The 22,300-nt window shown below is 42.9% G+C and overlaps 1 protein-coding gene across 24 annotated transcripts in view; it reads right to left on the reverse strand.

Annotated features, from left to right (window-relative positions):
• Positions 1-488: 488 nt before the first annotated feature.
• R3hdm2 (R3H domain containing 2) overlaps positions 489-22,300 on the reverse strand; it is a 171,538-nt gene continuing 149,726 nt past the window's right edge. For 17 of the 24 annotated variants that reach the window (XM_047551803.1, XM_047551799.1, XM_047551798.1 and 14 more), the window contains 13 exons: positions 21,991-22,223; positions 20,549-20,721; positions 15,863-15,964; positions 13,910-14,152; positions 13,504-13,630; positions 13,117-13,277; positions 12,532-12,686; positions 10,921-11,021; positions 5,386-5,555; positions 4,730-4,877; positions 3,057-3,154; positions 2,626-2,710; positions 489-1,510 (listed from right to left, as the gene is read on the reverse strand). In XM_047551803.1, coding sequence (XP_047407759.1) covers positions 1,170-1,510; positions 2,626-2,710; positions 3,057-3,154; positions 4,730-4,877; positions 5,386-5,555; positions 10,921-11,021; positions 12,532-12,686; positions 13,117-13,277; positions 13,504-13,630; positions 13,910-14,152; positions 15,863-15,964; positions 20,549-20,721; positions 21,991-22,223 — 2,137 coding nt within the window. In that variant the 3' untranslated portion in view covers positions 489-1,169. The remainder of the gene's footprint in view (positions 1,511-2,625; positions 2,711-3,056; positions 3,155-4,729; positions 4,878-5,385; positions 5,556-10,920; positions 11,022-12,531; positions 12,687-13,116; positions 13,278-13,503; positions 13,631-13,909; positions 14,153-15,862; positions 15,965-20,548; positions 20,722-21,990; positions 22,224-22,300) is intronic. The other 7 variants (XM_047551815.1, XM_047551811.1, XM_047551814.1 and 4 more) reach the window with 1 other exon arrangement.

Consider the following 22,300-nt stretch of genomic DNA (forward strand, 5'->3'; position numbering starts at 1 on the left):
TGTTGGCACTTACTGTAAGTTCAGGTGATGTAGTTTTTATTGTAAGAAACATCTAGTTCTGCCAAGTAGAACCCGATTCTCTGGGCTTTAGGACTAAAGGTCCAGGTTCTCCATCCCCTGAAGATTTTCAGATTAGATAGATAGTTCTGGACTTCATTCATCCCTCCCCAAATCAGTTGCAAGTTCCCTAAATGAGAATTAACAGGCTGGAAGCAAACTCTGGGGACAAAGAGATCCAGAGTAGAGAAGTGACATGCTTCATGAACCACAAATTTGTAGCAGAGTTGCAAGAGCCCAAAACCAAGGTACCAACAAAACTCAACCTTTAGTGTCAGGAAGATGTATGTGCACGTGCTGGGAGAAAGCCATCCCAACAAAACAACCCACCCTCCCCAGTCATAGGGGCTGTACCTACCCAGGGTCTTCAGCCCACCTGTCACCCTCCCACACACACCAGGGTGGCAATAGAGAAACAGTGACTGATTCAATTCAGTGACAGTTTTTTTTTTTTTTTTATATTTAAAAACAAAATCAACCCCCCAAGTAATCCCCCAAACAAACAAAAACCAGATTAAATAAAATTTACAGTGAATATACCCAGCAAACATCTGTATGTGCAATTAAATACTGTGTCTGTTACTGTGGCACAAACCTCAAAACAAACAATATACAAGTGTTCTGGGGGTGAGGGGAGTCCCAATTTTTAACTCCGTGGGGCTTGGGGAAACAAGATAGGGGAAGTGAGAGAATGGGAAAATCAATTTTGTTTTTCTTAATTCTGTCCATATAAATATACTCAGAAAGACCAAAAAAGGAAAGGGAACGTAAGATGAGAAGGAAATAGAAGAGGGGAGTGTGGAATCCTCCCAATTCTACCTGACCAAAAGAATAAGAAATTAAAATTTCATGGTGGAAGAAGAGATTAAAAAATGATAGAAGAGGATGGGAAGGAGAGGGAAGCAGAGGGGGTCCAACCAAGGAAAAAGAGGGGACCCATGGCAGGGGATTGGCAAGGAGTCCAGTGCCAGTGTGAGTCTGTTTCCCTCTTCATCCCTAATGTCTTAGGCCCCAGTTGAGCATCTGTCTCCTTACTTTCTGCCTCTGTTCCACCTGGGTCCCCTCCACTCTGTCCCCAGACCCTACTGTAACAGTCCCTTCCCCTCCTCCATTTATTGGGAGCTGGCTCGCTCCAGGATCCTCAGGTCGTAGTTCTTTTTGGCCACTCGAAGTTTGAAGCGACTCACAGAGTTGTTCAGGCGAAGGGAGGCATTCTGGGCAGCCAGGGGGCTGGGAAACACAGCCACGATGGTGTAAAAGGCAGCGAGGTCTGAGTGGCGGCCATTCTCGGCAGTCCCACTGTTGTCCCCTCCACCCCCACCAGGCAGCCCCTGAACATCCTTGAGCCACTGGATCTTGGCGCCGGACATGGCGAGTTGAGTGAAGAGTTTGTCTGCCTCAGTACGAGTGATGCCTTCAGGGAGATCTGTCACCTCCAGCACCCGCCCCAGGACTGGAAGGGGAGGAGAGAAGACATTGTTGTGAGAGGGAGGGCAAGAAGGATTGGCAGCAGCTGGGCAAAGAAATATCCAGCTAAGTCTGTATACAATGTCCTTAAAAGCCCTGCTTTCCCCCTTAGCCCTTTCCTCCCCTCCCCAAACCATCCCAATTCCCCTCCCCTAAGACTCTGATCAAAGAAACTTAAGAGGGGAAAAAATAAAATACTCTTCACCTAACCCAAAGATATAGGCAAGAAGGGCCTGGGAATCAGAATCCCAGGCTTATGATCTCAGGACAAATACCTGGGTTCTCTCACAAGGTGTCACTTTTTTTTTTTGGTACCAAGGATTGAAACCAGGGGTGCTTAACCACTGAGCCACATTCCCAGCCCTTTTTAATATTTTATTTAGCGACAGGGTCTCAGTAAATTGCTTAGGGCCTTGCTAAAGTTGCCAAGGCTGGCTTTGAACTTCTGATCTTCCTGCCTCAGCATCCTGAGCCACTGGGATTACAGGCATGTGCCATCACTCCCAGCAAGGTGTTACTCCTATGAAGGAAATTTTTGTGCTAGTGATCTTTAGTAGAGCAACCTGAAACATGTTCATTTTCCACTGAGGTTGACCCAAATAGATTCTTCCTCCTTAACCCTTGGAAAGTGAATTTCCCTTCCTTTCCTTCCAGTTCAGATAACTGCTACAAATAGGAAGATCCTGAGAGAGCTTCTATGCATAGCATGGAATGCCTGTAGGAGCAGAGTTACTTTTCCATATTCTCTATCAGTTTCCTTCAAAATCAGGTCTAGCACTACCAAAAGTAGATGTACAGGATTAATGTCAGGACTGCTTCCAGGAGACAGTTGGCTAATAAGAAGCTCAGCAACTCCCATGACTGTGTTATTTCCAGTTTTTACTGTGATCTGCCTCAGACCCAGAATGGCTTAGTAAGGTGGACTGAGATACTTAACTTTTGCAGTTTCTGCTTGCTTGATCACAAAAGGCCCCATTTTCATTCACCACTCAAAGCTAGCTTTCCTACTCTCATCCTGGGCTGATAACAAAGGGCTGGAGGGCTAGGCACTTTCTCTTAGGGATCTGGCCTTCTGTCACTCACCAATGTTCTGACACTTACCAACATCTGCTGTGCCCAGGTCAGTGGAGGCAGATTTGAGAGCTTGTCTCTTGCCCCGGTTTCCATGCTTCAATCCACTCTGTCCCTTCAACATTTGAAAGATAACACACTCCAAGTAAATAACATTGACTGCCTTTTTTCTCAATATCTGCCTGAGAGACTGAGTAGCACCTAACCCTGAGGAGTCCACTCCATAAGGCAGATTGGCCAATGAGTGGTCACTAAGAAACAAAGAGCCTCTTCCTCTTGGCACTGAAGCTGGGTGGGAATAATGAGTAGAGGAATGGCAATAAAGTTCCTTCTGCTTTATCCATTTTGTGTTTGTCCAACCAGCTGGTTGGAGTAGATGGCTTACAGACAGGGGCCCAGATGAGAAAAGGGGATGGTTCTGATGGCCCTAAGGCTAATGACCTTAAGGTTGACGCCCTTACCTGGTGTACCGTGTAAGTCGACTGACTGTGAAGCAAGGGAGGGCAGATGGACAGATTGTACTGTAATGGCTGGCCCAACAGGGAGTAGCGCCCATCACCTAAAGAGTAAGAGTAGATAGTTTTCTGGAGTTTGAGCTCCATAGTGTTTTTATTATGAAACTTTAGGGGGCTCTGGAGTTGGAGAGTCATAGTGTATACTATTCCTACCTTTTCAATGATGGGAGGGCCCAAATGTCTGACTTAAGAGTTATCTCGCTTCCTAAAGTTCTTGGCTTTCAGTTGTATCTCCCACTGTTGTCCCCAGACTACCCCTGCCAGGCAGCCCCTAAGCATCCTTGAACCATTGAATCTGGGCGCCTGACAAGGCAAACTAAGTGAAGTTTGTCTGCCCCAGTACAGATGATGCCCTCAAAGAAATCCATCTCTCCAGCATCTGCCTGAGGATTGAATGGGGAGAAATGATGTTTCTCCATTTTGTACGTTGTGTCCCTTGTCCACCTAGGTGCGTGAAGTAGATGACTTAGAGAGACAGAGGCCCAAAAAGGGGTGCTGTCATAGACAGAAGCCCTACAGAGATGATCAGGGAAGAAACCTAGAGACCCTTGTGAATGTCTTTTATCTCTTATATAGATTCTCTTCACCCCTAAACCCAGGGTTCAAGTTTCTTATGCATGTGAGAGGTAATACAGTGGTGGATGAGAACACAGCTTGGTGCCAAAGTGCCTAGGTTAAATACTGGCTCTGCTATTGGAAATGTGATGTTGGGATGTTTTCTCCTCTTTGGCACTGATGGAAGGTTAAATGAATAAAAGAACAAAGCACTTATAGCAATGTCTGGTACATATTAAGCACCATAAGTGTTACCCATCACTAATAAAATATTACATTTCAGAGCACTTTAAAGTTTTAAAACTGTATTCTAATAATTTTTTGTTTTTTGGTACTGGGGATGGAACCCTGGGATATTTAACCACTGAGGCACATCCCCCAATCCTTTTTATTTTGAGACAGGGTGTTGCTAAATTGCTTAGGGCCTTGCTAATTTGCTGAGATTGGCCTTGAACTTTTGATCCTCCTGCCTCAGGGATTACAAGCAGGCATCAATGCACCTGGTTTCTAATCTTATTTTTATATTGCTTGAGACAGTCAAGTCAGAAAGCAAACAAGACTATTTCCATCTTATGTTTATCCCATTTTATAGATCAAAAAAATAAGGTCTAGTCTAGTTCTGCATTTATGCAATTTGCTCAACATCATAAAGCTAGTTTGTGGTGGAAATGAAACCTATCTTTTAGCCCAAACCCAGTGTTCCCTCTTTTAAAACCATACTATTTTGACATAGTCCCCCATTCTCAGACCTCAGACTCAGTACTGATGTTAGGTTAAACTCTTTAGTTCATTAGAAAGTCCAATAAATTCCACCCCCAGCTCTTTTCACCCAACTTGGTGGTAAATACAAGTATGTAAAGGAGGGCTGAAATAAGTTAACTGAGGGCAGTAAGAGAGAGGGGTAGGTGTCCTTGGTCTCAACAGGGATGTTAAAAAAACAGCTAGCTCCCAGATTTAATCAGTTACGTGGGTTCCCTGACTGCTGCTTCCCTCTAATCTCCCCACCTAGAAGTGGGCTGTGAATGGCAAATTCCACAGCAGCCAGCCCTAATCTAACTCCCTACCCTGTGCTGGACCCCCAGGCCGGGGGAACTGAGTGAGGACAGGCAGGGGACTGAGTCCTGTGCAGACATTGCTGAGGCTGGTGACAGGAGAGGGTGCTGGAGACTGGGTAGGAGATGTGACAGGGCTGCTGCTCATTTGTGTGTTGGCCTGTGGAAGAGAGGAGCACATATCACATAAACATAATACATTATTCTCTGCATATTCCTATGGTGTGGCTTTAAATTTACCTCTCTCAGGAAATAATTTTCTCTTGTGAACTCTGCCAAAGTCAGATTGCTCCTTCACACTGACTTCTTAGCCCTTAATTAGCTGTATTAACATCCACTTTTGACATAAAATTGACCCTTTTTTTTTTTTTTTTTGGTGGTGCTGGGAACAGAACCCAGGGCCTCATTCATGCTAGGTGAGCACTCTAACACTGAGCTGCAACCCTTCGTTTAAAATATTCTTTGAGCATTCTAGAGTGTATTCCTTCTGCCACCTTAGATTTTGGGTTCATTAATGGAGGATGCGTTCTTCTACTTCTTGTATTTCCCCCCGAAAATATCCAGGGAAAGATGTGTAAAAGAGGCTGCTCAGTCAATAACAAAGATTGCTCCCTGGGAATATTCTGGTCCCCTCCTTGCCAAAACAAAGCTAGGGTTGGAGGACTCACCTGGGGGCTAGTGTCAGGATTGTACAGATCTCCAGGCTTCTGACCCCGCTGATCCATGCTGTAGTATTTACAGTGATTCCATGGGACCATGGATGGGTTTGGGGGAGGCTGGGGTCCATTAGGGACATTCAGTTGCATGACCACCACCCCTGGTCCCGAAGGTGACACTCCTGAGTGGCAAGAAGAAAGCAGCTGGTTGAGAATTCAAAGTATATTTTAGTCTTCCAGTTAGCCCTGAGTGGGAAAGCCAGTAAGCAATGTACCCAATTCACTTCAGGGTCACTCAAACTGTGTCCTGTCAGGAATCTGAAATCGTTTCTGATTTGGCTTTTGACTCCCTCTCACCAAACCAGTGGATGGATGTTTGAGTGCAAGGGGGATGAGTCCCAGATACCTATGCTCTCCTGGTCTTCAGCTGGTGAGGGGCACTTTGGTATGCTTGGTAGAAAATCTAATCTATTCCGTCAGAGTTGGGTATTACCAAATACCCAGGTCAGACTGCTCAAAGGTCTGGGCATAGTACAGGGCTGTAGACATGTACAAGTTTTTCTAGTAAGGGCTACAGGTAAGTTAGGAAGTTCTGATTGTTCTGGAGAAAATGAGCACTGCTTCACTAAGCTAGACCTCAGAAATACTTCTTGGCCAAGGGTGGGATGGGTTGGGAAATATTTCAAGCAGAAGAAATGGCATGGAAATGTATGTCATGTTTAGGAAATGACAAAAGATTTGAGGTGCTAGACACAGGCACTATGTAGCAGGAAGCAGCAGAAGCTGAGGTACGTTTATGAAACAAACATTTATTGAACATTTATAATGTGCCAGTCCTGTGGCTGGGCAATGAGTGTACAACAAACAAGCTTGGTCCTGCCCTCCTAAAAGGAATAGTCTGCTCAGGAATCAGACATTAAACAAAGAGTTAATATCAGGGTTTGAAGATGCTTGGACTTTATCCTTAGAGGTGTTGGGATAGAACTGATGCTTTGGAATGCCAATCCAAGTAGCCAAATATAGGAAAGTGAAAGGAGGAAAACTGTGGCAAGAAGACCCATTAGGAAGTTCCTGAAATGGATAAGGAGGTTTTGAATGAGGCCAATACCAGAGGAGGACTGTGCAAGGGTCAGACATTCTGAATGCTACAATGACAGGTTCAGGTGAGTGGGTGCAACCCTGAAATATTGGCACTGCTAACCATGGATAGCCTTACCAATTCACAGGATGGAGGAAGGAAAGGGCACAGTGAAGATAAATATTGTCTTAAATCTTCTTTGTGGTAAAAAGGTAAGGAGTCAGAGAGAAGTAGTTTAATGGACAGTTCTCCCAGGGAGGGATTGGTAGGATTTCTGCATCCCTGCAGGGGATTGTTCAGTCAGAGGGTTTGCTCTTGACCTCCAAGGCTAAATTTTGATGAGATTGAGTTCCTGTTTGTGGTAGTAGAGAAACAGGAGGTAGGAATTACTAGCTTTGAAAATCTGTTGCAATGCTGCTGTTTTCCTGGTTCTGCGCTCCGTGGTTGTCACTACTGCCACCACCACATTGCTTCCTATGACCGGAAATGTTGCAGCCTCTTGCCCTGGGCACTAGTCATGCTAGGAGGTGAGTGTGATTTCTTTTCTCAGGCAGTATTGGTCAAAAGGAAAAGAAAAGAAACAGCAAGAGGCCTGAGAGAGTAGCTCAGAGGACATGGCATCTATCAGATCCTATTCCCCAGCCAATGTGTACCCCCTACCCTCTGGGGCTCATTTAATCAGGGAACACAAATAGTCAGAGCAATAGGCTCATATCTCCCCAATGCCTACCAAAGGGGACAGGGTATTCATCAGTATGGTTTGTAGAAAGGCCACTGGAAAATTGCACAATTGTGGAGTGTCATGCATTTAACAATTTTCCCCTTACTATAGTTGCTCTGGGCATTTTTATTTTCCCAACCTAAAAGCCCCATCCACTCCAACATCCTCTTTTCCACAAAATTGTAATTGACCTTATTCAAACTCCTCATTGATACCTGAGGGAGCCAACATAAAAATAATCAAATCCACAGCTTTTTGAGAAGGTAGCTCATAATCTGAGCCTAATGCCCTGGGCCAGGAAAAATGGGGTATGTGTGAGGGTGCAAGGGTGAGCATAAGCAAGGCAGAGGAATCTCTAATACCAAAGTGTAGCCATAAGGAGCTACTGGGGGTTCAAGGGGGGGGAGGGGAGGAGGGGGGGGAGGGAGAGGGAGGGAGAGAGAGGGAGAGAGAGAGAGAGAGAGGGGGAGAGAGAGAGAGAGAGAGAGAGAGAGAGAAGAAAGTCCATATATATTATTTTCTCTGATTCCAACAAAAACAAAGCCAGGATTCTCAGTCTACAGCCTCTATCCTGATCTCCTCCTCACACTCAGTCCTCCCCCGCTGGCCTGGAGCATTGTTCCTTCACTCAGCCGAGGACACAGAGCACTACTCCGCTGATGAGCTGATTTTTATGCTTCTCTTCCTCAAGCCAAAAGCAGGTGGCATCCGTTAAGCAGCTGAACTGTCGCTACTTCTTAATAATGGACGTGGCAATAAAAAAGTAAAACAAAAACCCACTGCCCAGTGACAGCACTCCCATATAATTAGGTGGGGGTTGAGAGCTGGTAGGAAGGGTTCTTGGAGAAAGGGGCTGAATAAGGAAATCAATTTCAGTTTGAAAGCTCTGAAAAGAGAGGGGACATGTGAATGGCTTTTTAAGTGGCATCATTAAACCTGGGCAGAAAGGTCGATTGGGCAGAGCAAACCATATAAATATAAACAGATGACATTTATGTCTGGCAGATTTGTGCTTCGTTTTTTATGTAGGTTTTTTGTTTTTGTTTCTTTTTTAAATCACTGAGGTAGAAGACTTATAAGTGTTCTTCCTTACCCCCAGGAATCAAACCTATGGAAAATAACATCTAGAGAAATAAAATCCAAAGGTGTATTTCCTAAATTACAGGAGAGAAAACAGTACCTTTTCCCTTTGGTGGGAGAAAGAGTTATCTTCAGGAAGTGGAATAAAAAGAATAGTCTGAGCTTTTGAAAGCCCTCAGCTAAAAAAATAAGCCAGTAAGTATATGACAGGCTATTCCTGTATGCATATTACTCTGTCCGTGCTGCTGTGTCACTGTGAGTTGGGAGTACAGGTAGTGCTGCCATTTCATGTCTGAGTGCATCTTCTCCTGACATGCATCCCTACAGTAACTGTAAGGGACCCGCTGTCATTATTTTAGTAGAAGGGAAAGTATTTAGTAGAAGGAAAAGTATAAAAGTATTTATAGTTATATCTAATCTTATAGTGGAAGAATTAAGGTCCAGGCTTGGGGGTAAACTGGGCAGCTACAAAAATGTATTAATAAACCAGAACAGTTGTTCCAGGAATGACCAATCCTAATCCCTGCCTTTATTTTTGGAAAAGTGACCATGTTGCTACATAACAGGAAGGCGGGTGACTGTTCTCTGAAGGTGACAGAGCGGTCCTTGTGGGCGATGCCTGTTGTCTATCTTCCCAATAAAGGGTAAATTGGAAATGAAGGCAGAAGAAGCTTCCCTTTCTCCACTCCCTCCATGAATATGGATTAAAAACTTAAAATTACTGGTGTGGTGAATAAGGTCTCTTAGATGACCTGGGTAGAACAGGAAAGGCATAAAAGGGGTTACCATCTAGGAAAAGCATAAAAGGGGTCAGTTGGAAAGTCAAAGATCAATCAAGGTAGCTGGGAAGAAAGGAGATATTCCTGGGCACATTCCAAAGAAGCAAAGGAAATAAATGATGAAGAAGGTTTCCTCATTTCTTTAGATTTGAAAAACCTAGATTATCTCCTTCCATCCCCCCAGCCCAGATGTCTAGTGTTGCCAGTTTCCAGAACAGCAGCTGTTTTAATTGACTTAACCCAGTACTAGATCAAGGAAGTAATAAAAAATTATTTTCTGTTGTTTTTTCTGGATTCAAAAATCTCATATTTGAATATGAACAGATATAACCAGAGACCCAATGACATACCACAAAGGATATACACAAAAATGTGCATACGAGTATGCCCACATGCACATGCACACACTTATCTTAACAAATAGGAGAGAAAATGCCCTGCGGTACCAAGCACCACCACAGGCTACAGTGGTTCTTGGAGCTGGTTTCTACAATTTCCATACTCCGCTGGGAATTTCAAGGCCAAGTTCCCCTGGCGAATAGGAAAAACAGTTGAAGAGACCACTCAAATAATAAACAGAAAAGGCTACTGAATTTAAAACCTCAGACTGTAAGGATCCATGTTTAGCCTAGATGAAGTCAGAAGTCATTGTTCCTTAAAGAACTGATTATTTCTCATGAGCAAGATAATTCTAGAACCACTCCTATAGTATCTACCATAGAGAGGGTGCAAAAAACCTTAGATGAAAAATTACATTTCTAAATGGGAGAAACTGGCAAAATATCTCCCTCTCACCAGAAGAGGGCACTCTGACATTTCCACAATAGAGTGGAACCAGGATGATTAGAGGCTAAATTAAGACTCCCCTCTAGAAGCCCTGAAGTTTCTTTAACTGCAGTGTACTGCTGTGTCAGGGTGGGCTGAAAGGAATAAACAAGGGCAGCTGCACTTAGTGCGTTAAGGATGTTCTGGCAAAAGCAGACAGCAAGAGGTCACATGGCATAAACGTCCTCACTTGGGGTAGCTGGCCCCTTTGAAGAGGGCCTGGAGTTGTTTAACATGAGGTCTATTTATTTTCCATTGGAGGGAAAGTGACAGAGTACAAAAGCCTGTTGAAATGTGCTATTAAGGATGCAATATAGGATATGGAAAGTCAAAAGTCCCAATTTCAAGTTCTAGGATTGTGATCCAGTTAGTCATATAATCTCTGAGTCTTAATTTTCTCTTTACAAAGTATGGTAAGAGTTCAAACATCACAATGTATATAAGGCACACACTAAAAACTATTAAACTGATGTAAGATATGACTTAAAAAAAAAGCATTTTCTCAACTTCTCTTGCCAGAGAAAAGCTGTCTAAAGAATGAGTGCAGGTGACAACAAGTGAGTATTTTATAACCCAAAGGCATTTGAGTGCAATGCTGGATTCAGAAAAAGAGAGGGAGGAGGGAGGGGAGGGGGAGGGGAGAAGGATGGAGAGGCAAGGTAGGAGAGGGGTTCGGGAGGGGAGAAGCTGGGGATGTAGATCAGTGGTAGACTGCTTTCCTGGCATGCATAAGCCCTAGGTTCAGTGTCCCATCCCCAGTACGGCAAAAAAAAAAAAAAAAAAAAAAAAAAAGAGTGTGAGCAAGCACATGCATGCACAGACACATGTGCATGTGTGCAGAGCAGAGTAAAAGAAACTCAGAGATATGGCTTCCCAGGGATGGGGCAACCATCCTTACCTCATCAGAGATCAGCTCCAGCACCCCTGGATAACCCAGTCAAGACTTTGGTCTTTCTTCATCAATCCCTGAACCCTCTGCCTTTCTCAGCTCTAGAGCACAAGTCATTTAGCAATGTGTGCCCTTGCCAGTACCCAAGCTGTTCCCAAATTCTTTATCCTCTTACCTGAGTACTGCTGTGGCATCTGTGGTGGACTGCAGGGAGAAGGAGACTGAGGCATCTGGTACTGTTCAGAGCCAGGGGGTTGCAGAAACCCCACAGAAGGGCTGGAGAGATGAGAAGAGAGGAGTGGTGAAGCAGTAGAGGGAGTAACAGCTCCCGGCAAACAGCTGCTGCTTCCTCTGGCCTCCCCTGTGGGAAGCAGAGGCAGCTCCAAGCCATTCCCAGACCAATTTGCCATGCAATTTCTAAAATCACTCATCAGTTCAAAGTTAATTATATATATTTGTACTTGATCATCTTTCAATTAGGAACCTGCTAATCAGTGCTAAAGATGGAATGTTAGCGACAAATGCTCTTCTCAACAGTGTGGAAACACCAGGCATATACACATGCACATAAACACACACACATGCGTGCACACAGATTCCCGTAACACAAGAAACACAACCAGAGCGTGCCAGAAAGAAATGGGTTAAAAAAAAAAAAACCAAGATGTATGATTTAGGATCTATGTACAATGGCGAAAACTGAGAGTTCCCCAAAGACAAATAGGGGGGGAAAAACAAAACAAAACAACAACAACAAAAAAAAAAACCCCAAAAACTCCACAAAACTCAAAACAACATGGAGACATAGATAAACAAGTATATACTGGGAGACAGACACAGAGAAATGCAGACAGTTAGACCCAGACATGAGTTCTATGTCAGCTGTGCAACTTTGGGGATGCAACCCTACCTGAAATTTCTTCATTTAAAAACCAAGAAAGAAAAATAAAACAAGGACTGTGGACTAGATTTTTTAAAAATATTTTTTAAAGTTGTCAACAGTCCTTTATTTTATTTATTTATATGTGGTGCTAGGAATTGAACCCAGTGCCTCACAAGTGCTAGGCAAGTGCTTTACCACTAAGCCACAACTCCAGGCCTAGATTATTTTTAAGGTACTTTCTATGGTTATGATTCTATTAGCTATGATTTACATTTAGATATATAAAAAAATAGAGATGCAGAAATAGATGCGCCATTAAAGTTTCATTCATAGATACACGGGTACACAGAGAAACTTATGTACACAGAATTCAGAGTTGCTTCATCCCTTTTGTGTGTGTGAGATTCTGGGGATTGAATCAGAGAGCATTCTATCTCAGAATGGCTACATCCCCAGCCCTTTTTAAATTTTTACTTTAAGATATGTCTCATTAAGTTGCCCAGGCAGGCCTTGAACTTGTGATCCTCCTACTTCAACCTCCCAAGTAGCTGGGATTACAGGTGTGAGTCACTGCACGTGGCTCCAAAATTGTTTCTCTTAATGACAAGCAAAAGTCTTTGTAACATAGTTCTCAGTTCCACTGTTTTGAAAAACAAAAAAATGGGGAATATTATAAAGTATCCACCTCTGAAGCAGAATTTTTTTTTTTTCTGCTGATGGGCTCTATGCAATGTTAGTTAAATCAATGAGGAACAAAGGAATATGAGCACCCTCATATTCTACCTGCTTTATAGCACTACTAGGATTCTTACTCTTGTGTTTCCTAGGCTAATAGAAACAAAAGATGATACAACAGTTGCTGAAAGTCTGAGAAATATGCCCTGGCTCTCTGGCAGTCCTCACCTTGTACCATTCTGCTGAGCTGGTGGGATCATGCTGTAGTACACTGGTACACCCCCTGCAGGGAGACCTCCTTGTACAGACTGGCTTGCAGGGACAAGCATGGGTTGCTGGAAAGGTGGCTGGACCACATTTTGTGAGTCACTGCCCACTGGGACCTGGGTGGAAAAGAAAATGACTAATAGTTCATCTATAGAACAGCCTAATCATCACTAGATCAGGGCATTGCAACTTCCTTCTCTACTTCTTATAGCCTCCTCCTATTCTCTTCATTTGCTGAAAGGAGATGCTCACAGAGAGCTCTCCACTTTCCCCTTCTCTATATACCATTCTTGGGGATATGACACAGGAAAGAGCCTGATTTCCTTTAGATCCTGCTTTCCCAGGCATACACACATTTCATGGCTTTATGAACACCAAACAATTTAAAAACTCCTCTCAGACTCTCTAGGCTTTAAAAATCCCTAAAACTTCTAGGGGGGAAAACATATTTTAGTACTGAAATTGTTAGTATGGATGACCCTCAGAGGCTATTCTTTTCTTCATCTCAAGGACTGGGTGATCTTTCCCAATGCAGAATGCACCCACTTGGTAAGAAGGCAGTGGAGTGTACTGAACCACTAGGCCTTGCATCTGGCCTCCCATGTTGCTCCTCTGGTTGCTGAGCAGGCCCTGGTTCTGGGGCTGCTGGACACCAATCATGCCTTGGTAAGCCGCCTGCTGCTGGTTAGGCATCATGGGCTGTAAACCTAGGGGTAGGCAAAGCAGAAAAAACATTAGTATGAATGTTTAAAAGGTCACTCTCTAGCAGTAATTCCCTTCTCCACTCTATTCTCCCCCTGCCCCAGAACCTGGGCCCTTCCTTTGGACCCTAATCATTCCTTTTATTTATTTATTTTTTTAAATGGGGAAGTTATTCTCTTTTCTCTGCCCTTCTCCTATGAGCCACCTTCTTACACCAGTGGCTCCTCTTACCAGGCTGCTGGGATGGCTGAGGCAGCTGTTGACCACGTTGGGGGCTGTAGGCCACCGGGTGAGAGAGAGGTCGATATTGCTGGTTGGAATTAGGATACTGTCCAGGGGGATAGTAAGAAACCTGGATCTATGACAGAGAGGAAACAATTTACTAAATAACTCAGGGTTGATGGTTGGAAATTTGTAAATGGAGATATTCTAGGCCTGCAATTACAAGATTACCATACAGTTTGAAATATAATAGGACTTGTGTTATACAAAAAGAAGACCACCTGTCTAGAGTGACAACTCTTAAGCACACTCTGGGGAGAATATCCCTTCTGGTCTGCCTAAACTAGAAGAAGGAAGGATTATAATACAGGACAAACTGAAATAGTGACTGAAGCTGGGGACGGGGGCTGCTTACCTGTTGAGGAGGCTGCATATAGCCCTGGGGTGGCAGGACTTGCTGAGTAGGTGGTGCATGGCTAGAAGTGGAATAGTTGGAAGTGGGGAGGGGCTGTCCTGTGGAAGCCATGATGAAGCTAGTCTGCTGAGGGTGTTGGGAGATAAGTGGGGGCTGGAATAGAGCTGAAGAGGGGTCAGCTGCTTCAGTAGAACCTTGGCGGCTAAGGCTCATTTGTCCAAAGGGGTTGCTGAGGTCATCTGCCTGTTAAGAGAGTTGGAAACTCTAAGCCTCAGGTCCTGGTTGTAGGAAGCCTCATGTCTTGGCTTCAACACAGAAAGACGAAACAACAATACTTTCTACAGTCTTCTTTATTGGGACAGGCCTGTTTTTTTTTGCCCAGAGAAATGCTTTTTAGCCTCAAGCCTTTGTCATGTGATATTTTAAATTGTTATGAACTGAACAGATGGTAGAAACCTAACTCCAGTCTCCTTATCACATGTGAGGTAACAACGGCTACCTTGATTATGATTGCTATTAAAATTAATCTTGGGGAGATGGTATAATACATAATTTTTATCTAAAGAAATAAATGGATAAGCTAGTGGGTTAAATAAAAATATTTCAAGAGTTTTTCTATTTCCCACTTCCTCACGTCCCTAACCATAAAAAGGGCTCCTATGTTGATTCTGTTTTTATAATAAAGAACCCAGATAACACCTTGAATGGATCCTGGGTGGCTAGGTTCATGTGCCTTGCAGCTCTGTCTAGCAGTAAAGGACTGCTGGGCTCCACTCCTGCTGCTTATCTTTTTATTCCCAATAAAGGTCATTTCCACCTTTGTTCTTTGACACTAGCCTAGAGTTCTCCACCCCTTCTGAAACCACTTCTAATTCTCACTTCTGAAAGGAGGCCGGGGTGAGTGGCTGAGCTAGAGGAGAAGACTAACTGGCCAGATTGTAATTACCTTCTCTCTCACCTTCTTCCCTAAGCAGCAAGAGTGATGGTGTTCCATCTTTCACTTGTATAGTGATAGGTTATTTTTTTAGTTTCCTCTTTTCTTCTACCCTCTGGATAGTAATATATTTTTTTTTCTCTCTCTCTTACTCACACACACACGTGTGTGTGTGCATCAGAGCAGTTCTTTTGCAAAGAAACTAGCAGAAACCAAAAGACAATGCTATAGTGCAGTTTACACTCAGGGATATGTTTTGCAATCTTATTGGTCAGGAGTAAATGAAAAAAATGCTAGAGTTTAGTTTTAGATTGCAGATTACTTTAAGATCTATGTTCCAGGACTTTTCAGAATAGAGATAATAGATAGGAGAAAAGGAGATTCTAGTGAAAAAGCAGAGAGGTGTAATTAACATAAAGTAAAAAAAAAAAAAAAAAAATGAGGGCTCCTATAACCATAATGGAAGTTATCAACTGTGAGGCAAATCAGACCTTCAAAGTATTTAAGTTAGGGTATAGTTTAAATAGCATGTACTATGTAATAAAATGCTTTTCATATAAAATGACACAGTAAGATAGGTAAAAACAGGTAGGATTTTAAGTTTTTATCCATGATACCAGAGAAATCTGCAGTTGTGTTTTTATTTTTAAAGGAAATTGTACAGAACCATTCTATAAAGAATAAATTGGGCTCTTCAAGAAATGTCCAGGGAGCAAATTAGATGAAGGACATATATGGCAGAGTGATGGGGGTGCCTAGGGTAGACCAACATCCAATTTCATCCCCTTTACTAAAACTCTGGGGAATTCAGCATTCCTATCTAATATTTAGGTATTGGTGTGCTGTGATGAGCCATTAGAATGGAGTACAGTTCAGCCTGTGCTGGTCCCTCAAGAACAGCTTTCAACATGACCTCCAAAAGTACAACATGCTTGTAAGACCATCACAGACTGACCCAAACAGACCCACAGAAACAGGCCACACATGGACAAGACAAAAGGGGGGAATGGAGTTTATACCATGTTGTACTGCTGGGGCGGAGAGACTGGCAGAAGGACTTGGGGACAGGAGCTTGGAGAGAACTGAACAGGCTGCGGAGAGGGCTGCAGAGCTGGGACTGGCTGTGGACCAGCAGAGAGGCATGTAGAAAAGGGAAGAGAAAAGGGAGGTATGGAGGAAGGCAGTAGGGCAGAGATGGGGAAGGAAAGGGAAGGAACAATAAGGTTAATCATAAAAGAAATTTCACATGAATCACAAGGCTGCTGAGCAGGCTGACCACCATGCCTGGGATAGGCTTTCACCTCTCTCTAACAAGCAATTTCTCCTATGAGGAACAATCTACAATACTCCCCACCCTACTGCCATTTAGAACCTTGCAGCTGCTGTGAGCAATCTGAGAACTGTCAGGGCCAGGGTCTGCTGCCTGATTTCAAATGATGATTTTCCCAAAACCTTTTTTTCTGATCACAGGATTCCTGGTGAGCTCGATCATAACCCTCCTGAATGCCTACTGGGATTGCTGTTTGTGCTGCTTCAGTAGGAAGTCATCCAAGGTCAGCTCTCCTGAAGGAAGTGCTCTTTCACAGGGATTGACTCCCTCCCAAGGGCAGAAAAGAAAAAAAAACACTCAGCTGATGCTTGCTTCCAGCTACTTCCTCTTGCTCCATGATTTTCTGTGCTCCTGCAGGCTGTGAGGGCAGATTGAAAAATGCCCCCATAATCAAACAGGGAGGATTTAAGGGATAAAATATAAAGAGCTTGGCTTTAGTTTCTGTACCTTCAGTCCCTTCACTAGCCTCAAGCAGTAGGATTTATTTATTAGGAACATGCAGTTTTCTAAACCAACTAATAGGTAGTAATTTTTTCTCTTCTTTTCCCCTTCAGTCCTTTCAATTGCCTCATCAGTTCTATAGTCATAACCCCCGGTGGCAGGAGGAATGGGAAAAGGAGAAAGATGAGGAAGAGGAGGAAAATAATATTTATATATACTCTGTCTCCTGATTGACTTGTAAGATTCCCATAGGGAGATATGATAACTTGTACTTGCAATTAAGAAAGTAAGGCTCAGAGAAATTAAATGGTTTGCCTAGGATCACACAGCTAATATGGCAGAGTAGAGCTGAGACTGAAACCTACTTTTGCTGGAGATGTGCATTTCCAGTTTGCTCTAGCAGTAGGGAGGAAGTGAAGGAAGAGGCCAAACAGATTTCCTCTGGAATCTTCCATGGGGTCCTCCCTCCACATTTAGAGTATTAGTAGATATGGGGGCTGAAGTATTGATACCATTGCCTGCCACTATCTCCAGGAGATTTTCACAAGAGAACTAATAGTTCAGGAGGCAAAGACTAGAAAGTAGAAGAACCTCCTTCCCACCCATTAATGAAAGGGAGAATACACTGGAGCTGTAGCAGAGGAGATAACTAGATTTAAAAGATTTAAGTCATGTTGGCTAGGAAAAAGTTACTGAGAAGCCCCCTTGTGACCTAGAGGGAAGTGGCTGAGGCCTGGAAAATCAACTCCTAGCCTGGAAAATAAACTGTTAGCCCTACTGTTACACTTATTTTCCATAAGCCAATGGTATTCCAAATGTGACTGTTGGTCCAGTTGCTCAGCATTAGTAGCATATGTGAGGATGGTTCTTATACATGTTTTATATAAATCCTATTCTTGCTCTAGGAGGAGGTACCTTGGAGAAGGAACGGTAAAGTGATAAAAAAAAAGTCTGTCTGTTTTCCTCATGCTTGTGGGTTTTAAATAATGAACAGAGAAATGATGCTCCTCTCTTAGGCCTCCTCTAACAGGGGAAAGGCAGTAGTAAAAGGTAGGGGTCTCACTGCCTATTTTACGGCAGTGGGGTGTTATTCTACTGCTACCCTCAGCTATGGTTCTCTTCTTGGACAGCCTCAAACTGCAGTCAGAGAACCTCTGAGGAACTATGAGGATGTGGCTGCCACCTACTGGCATATTCTAGGACAGATCAATGGCCCTTGGATGCCTGAGGATACCAGGAGAGAGATTAAGAGGGCTCCATTACAAGAGGTCCAATCTAGTTTAAGTCAATTTGGTAAAAGAGCCACTGGCTCTTTATCCTCAGCTGACTCCCTAGTTTCACATGCTTCACTAACATACAAGATGAAGGCCTTCATAGAGAGAGAAGGCCTACCAAGAAGGATAAAAGCACACTTGATAGCACTGTCTCCAGGCTTGTAGAAGGGTAAAGTATGCCTCCTTCTACAGAGTTAGAGGTAAATACTCTTTCTCCAAGTTTTTCTTATACAGGAAAAGCTTTAGCATAAGCACAGTGATATGTCTATGTGTGGTCACTTCCTTCATCCTTACACTGTTACACAGCATTAGAGAAATTGAACAGTAATTTTGCTTGGACTTAATGACTTTAGTTTACAGAGCCTCTGGTGCTAAGAGAGAAAAAGAAAAGAAAGAGGCAGAAGGAAGAGAAAGAAGATAAAGAGAAAAGGAGAAAAAATGGAAAAAGATATGTAAGATGGTGTGGTAGTGGTGGTGGTGGTATAACTTTAGCAGCTACTATAAAGGTTTCTGTAACACAAATACTTACCTAGGGTAAGATTAGTTTAGAGTTTGTGATCATGAGTAACCTCGAGAGCAAACTTCTAAGGGAAAAGAGATTTCTGTACCCCAACAATGATTTTCCATCCCCAATCCACATCATCTAACCTGACACATTTCCTACAGAAGAGGAGTCAATACCAATGACTCACCCCTTGATATTGGGAGTCCAGTAGCAGGGGAGGAATCCAAGTAGAAGTTTTGGGTGTAGGGCCCATCACTTGGACATTCAGTCTAAATTTTTAGTCCCAAATGGTTATTCTCTTATCTCTTTATTCCTCTCTCACTCTTGTTGTCTACTTTTAGTTATGGATGGCAGATAGAAGGTGGAAGAAGATGGAAGACTAAGCATTAGAAAAGGGAGCAAGACTGCATTACAGTAATCACCTTTTAGAAAAAAAAAAAAAAAGAACTAAAAAACATTGGGATATTGAAAAAGCTAGAATACACAAGCACAGTAGGAGAAAGTTAGAAGGAAAAGCACAGAGTTTATCCATGAACAGGTCTGAATTAAGACATAGGTAGAGAAAAGCATATATATATATACACGTAATGCTTTATTTAGTAAGGAGTAAGGGAAGTTGATAAAAAACAAGACTTAATGGGGCAGACAGCAGTAGAATAAGAAATAAGAAAGCACTGTAGAGAAACTGCTTCAGGTACTAAGATGAAGGACTGGAATGATCTACATGAGTCTGATCTACATTCAGACACAAAGTAGCATTCCTAGATCTTCATCTTTCTTTCCCGCTTTTTTCAGTATTGTGGATTGAACCCAGGAGCACTTTACCACTAAGCTACATTCCAACCCTTTCTGTTTGTTATTACAGGACAGGATCTCACACTAAGTTACCCAGGCTGGTCTCGAATTTGTAATTTTCCTGCCTCAGCCTCCTGAGTTGCTGGGATAATAGGTATGCACCACCACTCCCAGCTTCAGTGTTCTTTCTTTTAGCATCATTTCACAGTATCTGGGATGGAGTAGTACTGACTGGGTCATTCTGGGGTCTTTCCACTTGAGTTCCCAGTTTCTAAGGTATCAGTGTTAGGAACTTGTTTCTTGTACCTAGGAAAGGACCATGAGGGACTACCTCAACAGAAGATCTGTTAGAAGAGACCTTAAACTATAGCAAAAACAGTATAAAACCATTGGGTTCTACTCATTAAAAGCTCTGTTCATGGAAGAAAAGAATAAATGAAGGTCTCAGCACAGCTCTACTCAGAGTATTCAGGTGGCTTTGCAACCGAGAATGCTGAGGTTCCATTTTAAAATAAGAACTGATTCTTAGGCTGATGACTTTCATGGTCTGCATAGAAGCAAAACTTCTCTCAAACCCTAGTTGGGGGCTGGAGTTGTGGTTCAGTGGTAACATGTCTACCTAGCACAAGTGAGGCCTTGGGTTCGATCCTCAACATCACATAAAAATAAAATAAAGGTATTGTGTTCATCTATAACTAGAAGAAGAACAAAACAAAACAAAAAACCCCAAAAACAAACAAAAACACCCCCCCCCCAAAAAAAAAAACAAAAAACAAAAAACAACTAGCCAGTACCAACAGTTACCAGTCCCAGCAATAGAAAAAGAAAGACAGCCTTTTTATAGCATATAAAACAAAGACAACTTTTGGGATATGTGGATCTTATGGCATGTGTTGTAGGGTATTGAGTGCCATTTCTTTTCCCCTTAACCCCAACAAATAAATACGTGTTTATGGGTCAATATATTCAGTCAGATTATGGTGGGAGCTATGACCTTTTTGAGTGCCATGTATGGATATGGTAAGCAAAATCACCTTGCTAATTACACAGAATATAGAGGTACAGGGGGTACAGTAAAAATGTGGTATGGGGTAAAAGATTCACTGACAATTCTCAGGAAGAAGAGGAAGAAGTATAAAGCAAAAAAACTCCTAGGTTGACTCTACTAAGAGAACTTTGGCCAAACCTTTACTCTTACTCTTCTCTCCCCATAACTTGACAAATGAGAAATGGGTAAGGGAGTGGCATATTTTAAAAAATTGATCTTTCTGCTACCCACAGCACAAGAGGCATGACTATACTTCCAGTATTTACTTGTATCAGAGCAGAAGTGGTTCTCTGACAATGACTAGTGACTCACCTGTGACATCATGTGATTATTCAAGGGTGGCTGTTGCTGAGGCGTGGGTGGAAGAGCAGGAAGTTGTTGCTGCTGTTGTTGCTGCTGCTGCTGGGCAGTACAAGGAAGAAGGCCCCGGACAGACTGGGGTGAGGTGACCTGGTTGCACACTTCTGGGGCACCTAGTGCCATACCTAAGGCAAAAAGGAGACCAATCCAGAGTTATAAAAACAAGCCATGAATATACTACCCTTGAAGGGCCCAGCTGCAGGGCTCTTACTTTTTCCTTGCCTTTTCTCTTCACTCTCATCTGCCCACCCTCCACTGTCTTTTGAAGATCCATGCATGGACATAGATGCATTTAAGCTGAGAGCATAGTCTGCCACTCAGCAGGTTTCCACTCCCAAGGGACAGGAACCACCCTGACCCTATCAAATGTTTGCTTTTCAAATTGAACAAAATGTGAAACTATTGAGGCATCTCCCATGAAGCTCCTAAAATCTGATTAGATAGCTGAAAACACAAATTCTTACTTTCTGTGAAGGTACAGATTCATGGTCCTATAAGGGACCTTTTTTTTTTTTTTTTTGCTTTCTTTTCAACTTGCATCATCTCTTTTATAAAGTTGCTAACATGGTGACTTCACTTCAACAAGCACACAGCTGAACTCACATACAACCTTTACCCAACTACTTTTCTCACTTTCAGGCTCTCCAACACATTTATACATTCATATAACACACTTTTAGAAAAAAATGAGAAAAGGGTTTATTAGGAAAAATAAAGAGAAAAGGGTTTATTTGGCTCATCACAAGACATACTTTTATTGAATATCTGCCATGTGCTAGGTATCATGTAATGAAGTAAGAACACTAAAAAGCAAAGGGAACACAGTTCTTGCCCTCGAGAGGCACAGGAATGGAGGGAGATTAGACGAGCTGAAGGATGATGACAGGCTTTCATGTGGAACATTTGAGAGTCTGCTCCTTCCCAGTAACTCAGCACCAAAGAAGAAGCCACAGCAGCATCACTCTAAGTTTTAGTCTACTGGCTACTACCAATTAATTACAAGCAGCTATACTCTAAGGCTTCTTGTGCTCTATAAATCCTCTTATAATCTCAAGAGACACAGGATGAAAGTAGCTATGATATTCATAACAGTAAGTAACCTGAACCTGGGCTGAGAGGGATGTCTGACCTAATCGAAAATAATACAAAATAATATCAATCTTTTTTTTTTTTTTTTAAGTCAGGATGAAAAGTTTGAAAGAAAATCAGAGATGGGACCAGATACAATAAAGGATAATGAATCTAAGAAATTAAATTCCCCTCCACTGGTTGTTTTAGATTTCCACAAAACCATACTGGGATAAATGTTTCATTAAAAGTAATTATTAGTGATGTTTTACATAAGTCAAACAAGAAGGGAGGGCATGACATGGAAGGAAAAGAAGTTGTAGTACCTGGCCTGGAGATCCTTCCTGCACTCCCACCTTTACTGCTGCCAATGCTGTCACCTCGGGTGAGGATAGAGATTCCACTGAAGCTGCTGGCTTTGGTGACAGGAGGTCGCATGCTCCGTACAGAGCCATCAGAGTCAGTGCTGCTCCAAGGCCTTGGCTCCAGGGATTTGAGTTCGCTGTCTGTACTGCTCTGGCGGCTGCTTGAAGTACGACTCAGCCCTTCTCGATTCCCCCTGCAGAGACCACAGTGGTCAGAGCACCCCCCACCCACCACTTCAGCAGAAGGGCTAGGAGAGAGTTCATTTCTATT

Source organism: Sciurus carolinensis, chromosome 4, assembly GCF_902686445.1.
Source record: "Sciurus carolinensis chromosome 4, mSciCar1.2, whole genome shotgun sequence".
Classification (NCBI taxonomy): domain Eukaryota; kingdom Metazoa; phylum Chordata; class Mammalia; order Rodentia; family Sciuridae; genus Sciurus; species Sciurus carolinensis.